Source organism: Lactuca serriola, chromosome 7 (genome assembly GCF_051521515.1).
Source record: "Lactuca serriola cultivar US96UC23 chromosome 7, Lser_US96UC23_V15, whole genome shotgun sequence".
Taxonomy (NCBI): domain Eukaryota; kingdom Viridiplantae; phylum Streptophyta; class Magnoliopsida; order Asterales; family Asteraceae; genus Lactuca; species Lactuca serriola.
Window position 1 is genome coordinate 199,946,308 of NC_136414.1, and position 8,883 is coordinate 199,955,190.

General features: G+C 30.7%; 1 protein-coding gene across 1 annotated transcript; it reads left to right on the top strand.

Moving 5' to 3' along the window:
* Positions 1–1,879: 1,879 nt before the first annotated feature.
* ABA3 (molybdenum cofactor sulfurase (LOS5) (ABA3)) lies at positions 1,880–6,849 on the top strand. Its single transcript, XM_079009863.1, has 19 exons — positions 1,880–2,145; positions 2,259–2,357; positions 2,508–2,566; positions 2,634–2,949; positions 3,042–3,168; positions 3,254–3,356; positions 3,508–3,553; positions 3,632–3,670; positions 3,743–3,899; positions 3,980–4,082; positions 4,183–4,299; positions 4,375–4,452; positions 4,543–4,644; positions 4,717–4,885; positions 4,993–5,057; positions 5,192–5,340; positions 5,858–6,221; positions 6,320–6,430; positions 6,524–6,849. The coding sequence occupies exons 1-19, from the start codon at positions 2,007–2,009 to the stop codon at positions 6,629–6,631; spliced, it is 2,451 nt and encodes an 816-aa protein (XP_078865989.1). The 5' UTR covers positions 1,880–2,006; the 3' UTR covers positions 6,632–6,849.
* The last annotated feature ends 2,034 nt before the right edge of the window (positions 6,850–8,883 follow it).

Here is an 8,883-nt window from a genome sequence, read left to right on the forward strand (position 1 = left end):
AGGTATTTGGTTTCTCTAACAAAGATATATGTTACATTAATTTATATTAAATTAATACTCTATTAATTTGTATAATAAAATAGAATTCTAACCAATGTGTGCATCCATATTTCAGTCGCTACCACATTTTGTATGATTTTGATTTTACCTTAATGATAGAAAAAAGGTAATTAATTAAAACATAATTGTATATATTACAAAAAGAAACTTATTTCATTGCATAGACTTGTAAAAAAACTGTAACTACGTTACATAAATAAATGATTAGGTATGTAAGTATTTAAGTTTTATTAGTGGAATATTTAATATTTAATTTAATATCATTACGTAACTATTGAAGTTTTATATTTAAGGCAGGGGTGGCAAATCGGGTCATCGTGTTGTGTTTTTGTCTGACACGACACGACAAGGTTTTTTGTAACACGAAACGATGTCGTATTTTTTTAATTAACACAAAAACGAACCAATTAAAAAACGACAAACACGACACGACATGACAAACATAATATAACAATTAGTTTATTTAATCATACATAATACGAAAAACACGACAAATAAATAAATCGTGTTAATTTCGTGTCGAATTTTAAACACGAACACAACACGACACAACATCGTGTTTTTTACACGTGACATGAACATGACACGAACACGAATTCAAATTTCAATTTCGTCCCAATTTCGTTTCGTGTCATGTCGTGTCAACAATTGTCACCCCTGATTTAAGGTAATTAAAGCACTTCAGAACACTTACACTACACATTATGTTGCATTAGTGCTACGGCGTTGTTTTTCTTTAGTTCACCAAAATCAAATAAACAAACGAGATATACAACAATGTGTCGTCTATTGCATACATAGTTAGAATCGTAAACCATGCCACATAATATAGTTTAGATTTTTCAAAACCTAAAACTTTACCGTGAATATTATAAACCAAGTTATGCAGTGTGGTGGGGTGCATTGTAATTTGTGGTTTATGAAACAAACATTATAAATATTAAAACCCTAACTTATTTAGATAGATAATTGAAGCTAACAATATGCAATGATGAAAACATCCTCATTAGATTTGAATTTCGTCCATCAATACACCACATCCAACTTTCCATAATTTTTATGACAAATATAACAGTTGAATTTACGAAAATACAAAATATGATAGTTGTAAATAATTGTGTCTTATTTTCAAATCATTTTGAATCACTTTAATCATAGCTGCAAGAAGTCAAACACGATAAAAATACTCTCAGATGGTGAATTTCTCCAAAAATATCCATTTGCCTCTATTTGTTTGTGTCTAATTACAATGTAGTGAAAAATGAATGATAAATGTATATTTTTCTTTAGTATGTGGTGCACTGCATTTTGAAATCCCATTTTGTATTGAAAAAACCATAAAGCACACAACATATTACGGTTTGACAAAATTACAAACTGCACCGTGAAAGTTCTATATCGCGTTATGCATCAGTTTGATGAACAACTTGGATCCCAATTTCACCTTTAAAGCCAGTTGAAATTTTCGATTTTCTTGTTTATAAGAAAAATCAGTTCAGATTCTTCCAAAGATTGATCGATTAATACATAACCTTTGATCCGAACAAACCTAATAAATCCCAATTTCACCTTTGAAATCAGTTGAAACCTAATTTTGATTTTACTGTTTACAAGAAAATTTGGATTCAAATTCTTCCAAAAACTGATCGATTAATATCATAACCTAATAAATCCTAAAATAACCTAAGCTCAAATAAATCCAAAAACTGTGCTACAATATATTGGGCCATATAAATATCGTCAGTCCATAATTTAAAACCCCATAAGCCCATTTGTAGGTTGGTCGCCACTCGCCACTTCAAACGTGCACCATCTGAATTACAGTCATTCAAACGAAAAAAACACTAAGCAGATGCCAAAAAAGAAAAGATGTCTTTTCATTTGATACACGATTCGAAGTTCTTCTTGAAGCAAAAGATCGAATACCTGGTGTGCGCAGTCCGAACATGAATATGATTCCACCAAATACGAGCATGGACGCTGCAAGGAAACAGTTCTTGAAGGAATTCGGTGAATCTTACGGTTATCCGAATGCTCCCAAGCACATCGATGATCTCCGAGCTACTGAATTTAAAAGACTCGATGGTAAGCCCTCTTGATAAATGATAATCCATCCATCTTCGACTGTTCTTATAGAACGTGGATTGATATTTGTTATGCTACTTTTTTTTTTGATTGCTTGTGGAATTTCTTTGTAGGAAATGTCTACTTGGATCACGCTGGTGCAACTTTATATTCTGAATTACAGATGGAGGCAATATTTAGAGATCTTACTACCACTGTATACGGAAATCCTCGTATCCTTTTTCTGCAATTTTCTAGTTTCATTCGTTTATATCATTTCTAGTCATTGTTCTCTTCCTTTACATATGAAAAATTAGCTGGATTCTCTAATTATCACGCCTTTTGAGCAGCTTATGTTTGATACCTTAATCTATGATCATTAGATACTCAAAGCAGCTCTAGCTTGACCTCATCAGACATTGTAGAAGATGCTCGTCATCAGGTAACTTGTTGTACACACACATACTTATCAATTTCTGTTGCATAAATATTTATATGATTACTTATAGGTTCTCAAAATCTGTAATGCATCACCAAAAGAGTACAAATGTATTTTCACTTCTGGAGCAACAGCAGCTCTTAAACTTGTTGGTGAGGCTTTTCCTTGGAGCAATGAAAGCACTTTCATGTATACAATTGAGAACCACAACAGTGTCCTTGGGATCAGAGAGTATGCTCTCAATAAAGGAGCTGCAGCATTAGCAATAGACTTTGAGGAAACTGCACAATCTGATACATTTGGAAGCACTAAATCTTCCATCAAAGTCTCACAGTATCCTATACCAAAGAGAAGTGAAGCTAGGGTTTCAAACAAAGATCCTACTGGTAGCCTTTTTTAGTCAAAACCTAACAGTTGATGTTTATAAATTCATTTTGTATGATAAGATTAATAGTAAATACTTTCTTTTTATATGCAGGACATACATACAATTTATTTGCTTTTCCTACAGAGTGTAATTTCTCAGGAGTGAGGTTTAATCTTGATTTGATAGACATGATTAAGGAAGATTCAGAGCGAATATTGGGAGGTTCTCAACATTCCAGGTGTGAGATTTACTTTCTGGAATATGTAATTAAAATATTAAATAAACATTATATTTAATGTTGATGATTTGTTTACATATACCAGGGGATCATGGATGGTTTTACTTGATGCTGCAAAAGGTTGTTCTACAGAACCTCCGGATTTATCAAAGCATAAGGCAGATTTTGTTGTGATCTCATTTTACAAGGTATGCCTTTTCAACTTCCAGTTAGTAAAATAAAATAAGGAGACCCATAATCCCATATATATATATATATATATATATATATATATATATATATATATATATATATATATATATATATATATATTCATTGAATTTACTTTTTTGGATATAGCTTTTTGGCTATCCAACTGGACTTGGTGCTTTGATAGTTGGAAATGGTAAGTTGAAATTTGAAAATAATTAGATATTTAACAATCATTCCCTTACTTACTCAAGTTTGTTTCTTATTTTTACAGAAGCTGCAAAATTACTAAAGAAGACCTACTTTAGTGGAGGTTTGATTTTTCAAACAAAAAAAAATTAATTTCCTCTGAATTTCGTATAAAACTAAAATTGAAATATTACAGGGACAGTGGCTGCATCGATTGCTGACATTGACTTTGTGAAAAGAAGAGAAGGTATTGAAGAGTCATTTGAAGATGGAACATTATCATTCTTGAATATTGCATCCATTCGCCATGGATTTAATATCCTAAATACTCTCACCACATCAGCCATATCAAGGTATATGCTGTACTATAATATTTTTATAGGAACACAAATTTCTATACTTTCAAACAAAAGTTTATTTATCTATTCTTTAGGCATACCTCATCACTTGCAAGATATACAAAAAATATGCTTTTGGCATTAAGGCATGCAAATGGTGTGGAGGTTTGCAAGATATATGGACTTCATTCTCTAAAGGTTAGTGGGACACTCACACTATGAAAGCACATTGCTGTTATGGGCAAAAAAGTAATTTTTTTTTTAATTATAAAAGTAAACATTTGCTTTGATTTAACAGGCAGTGTATAGTGGAGTTGGTCCTGTAATTTCTTTTAACTTGAAACGGTCTGATGGTTCTTGGGTTGGCCATCGTGAAGTGGAAAAATTGGCTTTTTTGTCTGGAATTCAACTAAGGGTAACATTTATAAATTTTATAAAATTTATGATGTGTAAGTTTTATATATATTTTATTTTTTTCTATATTGTGTAGACAGGATGCTTTTGTAATCCTGGTGCATGTGCCAAGTATCTTGGTTTATCTCATTCAGATCTGATATCCAACATTGAGGTGAGTGTGAGTCTTTTTATATATAAAATATATATATATATAATCTAATAAAATACCATTAAAATTTTTATTATATATATATTTTGTTAGGCTGGACATGTATGCTGGGATGATTATGATATATTAAATGGGAAACCAACTGGAGCTGTTAGAGTATCTTTTGGATATATGTCAACTTTTGAAGACGCATGGGTATGTTGTATTTTATACAACATATATAAATCTCAAAACATTTTTAATTTTCTTTTAACTTTTTTTTTACAGAAATTCATTGACTTTGTTGTGAGATCTTTTGTATTGTTGCCTACCAATGGTATAAATCTTAATCCATTAAGATCCACAGAAAGTTCACATCATCTTACATCAATTGTGGTGTATCCAATAAAGTCATGTTCAGGGTTCAAAGTGGACACTTGGCCTCTCAGCAGTACTGGTAGAGAGTTGTAAGCTGCATGTTTTTTTCTGTTAAATCTTTTCATAAGCAAGGGTAATTTCGTCATTTTTTGACTTTACCTTGTTCGATCTGCATTTTCTATCCAGGATTGTTATATGATCGAGAGTGGCTTCTCAAAAGCATGAATGGTGAAGTTCTTACACAGAAGAAGGTGAGCAATTATTTACCAAAAAACTATATATTTTTTACTCATAAATATGTTGCTATTATGGGTAAAAAAAAATGTAAGTTGTTGCTATTCTTTGTGATTAGATGTATTTATATTATTTTTGTTTGGTGTTGTAGGTACCTGAAATGTACTATATAAACACAAAGATTGACCTAAAAATGGGAATGCTTCATGTGGAATCTTCTAGATGCAAAGAGAAACTATCTATTGAACTCAAATCTGATACTTTTTCTGTAGTAGAAGAAATTAAGATACATGCCCAAAGGTATTTTCAAGTGGGTATTATTACAGTCTTTTAATTGATTCAAAAAGTCAAAACTGTTCTTTTTTCTCGAGTAAATTACATTTTTGGTCCCAGAGTATAGCCAATTTTTGCAATTTTGGTCCTAAAAGATTTCTCTTAAAATTTCGGTCCTTATTTGAGATTTGTGTAATGTTTTTGGGCCCTATTCTACTCTCGAGTAAATTGCATTTTTGGTCCCTGATAATAGCCGATTTTTGCAACTTTGGTCCAAAAAAGATTTCTCTTGCACTTTCGGTCCTTATTCGAGTTTTTTGTGATGCTTTTGGTCCCTGTCCCATGCTATGACGTTATATTTGGGAACAAAATTGCAAAAATAAACTATTTGGACCAAAATTTGTCATTTTACTTGGAAAATAGACCAATAGTGTTACAAAAACCTCAAATAAGGACCAAATTTGCATAAAACAACTATTCTCATGGACCAAAAATGTAATTCACTCTTTTTTTTTTTTTTTTTTTTTCCATTTTTATTACACAGATATGAAGTTTTGGGATATGATAACAAGATTGACGAATGGTTTAGTAAAGCGGTTGGGCGACCTTGTTATCTGTTAAGATCAAGTTCTAGAAGCTGTAACCACTTTAACAGAAACAAAAACAAAAACAAAAACAAAAACAAAAACATGGGCACATGTAGAGATGTGAATACTAGGTTAAACTTCGTGAATGAAGCCCAGATTTTAATGGTATCTGAAGAGAGTGTATCTGACCTCAATTCTAGACTAGAATCTAACAGGATTGTTGATCCAATGATATTCCGACCTAATCTAGTTATATCTGGTGGTGGGCCCTGTGTTGAAGACACGTGGACTGGTCTCAAGATTGGAAATAATCACTTCATGGTTAGTTATAAAAAGGGCAAATTACATATGATTGTTAAATGTGGCATTTTTTTTTTAAATTTTGTTGCTGATAATTATGGTATGCGAACTTTTTGTAGTCATTGGGTGGGTGTAATCGTTGCCAGATGATTAATTTGAATTATGAAGGTGGTGAGGTAAAGAGATCAAATGAGCCTTTAGCTACTTTAGCATCATACAGGAGAGAAAAGGTTGATAATTTTACTCTTTTGTCCTTAGAAATCTAACTTTTATATTTCATTTTTGTTTTAAAAAAAAATTGGAATTTTTTATGGTTGAAATAGGGGAAAATACTCTTTGGAATTTTACTGAGGTATGAGTGTGACAATGAGGTTGGGGAAGAGATGTCTTCATGGCTTCAAGTGGGACAAGAAGTACACCCCGATACATAAAATGATAATTATCATAATATGACTTTGTACATGTAATGTTAATCTTATAAAGTTTAATTCTACTTTTGGAGATTTAAGTCTTAGAATGTATGATGTGATCATGTAATAAGGTTTGTATGATATGTTTCGTATATTTCATGCACACACAACGTGTGGTGATAATCAAAACTTGGATCTCGAATTGGATTAGTTGAAGTCAAATCACTAAATCCTTGTAAGGCTTGTATGTTGGTAGGTTTTACAAGAGAGCCGAAATTACTTATAGAATTTTGTGGGTATATATATATATATATATATATATATATATATATATATATATATATATATATATATATATATATATATATATATATATATATATATATATATATATATATATATAATGGAAAGGTATGTGGTGGTTGACAATGGTTTGGATATTGTCATAATTATGTGGATGTTGGCTATAGTTTTGGATATTGTTAGTTATGTGGCAGTTGACAACAATTTTGGACATTGTAAGTCGGTTATTTGGCAAGAATCGTTTTGGATATTGTCAATTAGTTATGTGATAGTTGACAATGGTTTTGGATATTGTCGGTTAGCTATGTGGCGGTTGACTATAATTTTGGATATTGTTAGTTAGTTATCTGGTGGTTAACAACAATTTTGGATATTGTAAGTTGGTTATTCGGCAAGAATCGTTTTGGATATTGTCAGTTAGTTATGTGGTAGTTGACAACGGTTTTGGATATTGTCGGTTAGCTATGTGGCGGTTGACTACAGTTTTGGATATTGTTAGTTAGTTATCTGGTGGTTAACAACAATTTTGGATGTTGTAAGTTGGTTATTTGGCAAAAATCATTTTGGATATTGTCAGTTAGTTATGTGGTAGTTGACAACAATTTTGGATATTGTAAGTTAGTTATTCGACGACAATCATTTTGGATATCTTCAGCTATGTGGCGTTTGACAACAGTTTTAAATATTGTTTGTTAGTTATGTGGTGGTTGACAATAATATTGGATATTGTTGGATGGTATTTATTTTAGGACCTTCTCGTCTAGTATTAAACTAAATTATTCATGTAAATCCTAATTTTCTAAAATGTTTTAACTATATTAAAAAGGGCAATTGGGATATTTGTGAAATCATCTAGAATATAATTGAATGATTGGGGAGGTTGGTTTTTATGGGTGGCAGGTATAAATGTTGCTTGACTTGTGACTTTGACTATTTCTCCTTCAAATTTGGCTGTTCTTTTTTGGTCTTTAGTTCTTTTCTTTCTTCATCATTGGCTTTTGACTTGGTTTAAAAAGCTTGGGTCTTGCTTTCCATATACAAAACTCCTAATTCACCTTTTTTCCAATTTGTTGATAATGATATTTTTTGTGGGGTGGATTTTAGCATGTGGGTAGGGCTATGAACATCGAAGAATTTTGATTAGTTCTTGGTCATAAATACTCTTGAAAGCATATGGTTTGTTTGATTTGTAAGAATTAAACCTTTTAGGATTATCAAAGTCATCGTGGGGATCTTTCCTGGAGAGACTTCCATTTTTGCAATTATCCCGAAAATTAAGGGTCGTTCTTCTTTCTTGAATCGTATGATGTGTAACTTGATGACTCTGAAATATCAAATTATATTTTTGTTTCTTTCTTGGAGCAATTTTTGGAGGCGGAAGAAAATGAAAGAGAAAGAAAGAAATTTGTCCTTTTGAGTTATTTGTCAAACAAGAGAAATAAGGGTGAGAGATGTTTAGGGGACCTTCTAGTTTCTATTTAAGAAAAAAAATCATTTTAATAAGTTGAGAAGACTTGTTTTTTAGCAGCTAACTCCCACTCTAATGTAATACTAAATCCACATATGTGATTATTAGTAATTTTTTTGTATACAAAAGTAACAGAAAAATAAATATAATAGAAACTTATTAAAAACCATACAATATTATAGTGGATACTCTTTTAGTTATATTTAGAAGGAAAAAAAAACATGTTAACTTATATTATACTTTTTCAATAAGTTTATGATGGTATGCAAATAATAATAATAATAATAATAATAATAATAATAATAATAATAAAATAAACTTCCACATAAACGAAAATTAAATAAATAAATAAATAATTTATTACTTTAAAATGGTTCATTCCATTCAAATAAATAAAACAAATAGTTTTCTTATGGTTAATGCTATAAGTACCCCCTTCTTTTTCAATTTCATCCTGAATTTTTTGTCTTTTGTTGTTTTTTCATTATTTTGTTTTTTTGTT

Coding starts and splice junctions, on each gene's coding strand:
- ABA3 (XM_079009863.1), top strand. CDS start 2,007: ATGAATATGATTCCACCAAATACGAGCATGGACGCTGCAAGGAAACAG. Junction 2,567..2,633: donor TAGAAGATGCTCGTCATCAG/GTAACTTGTTGT, acceptor GATTACTTATAG/GTTCTCAAAATCTGTAATGC. Junction 3,169..3,253: donor GGAGGTTCTCAACATTCCAG/GTGTGAGATTTA, acceptor TACATATACCAG/GGGATCATGGATGGTTTTAC.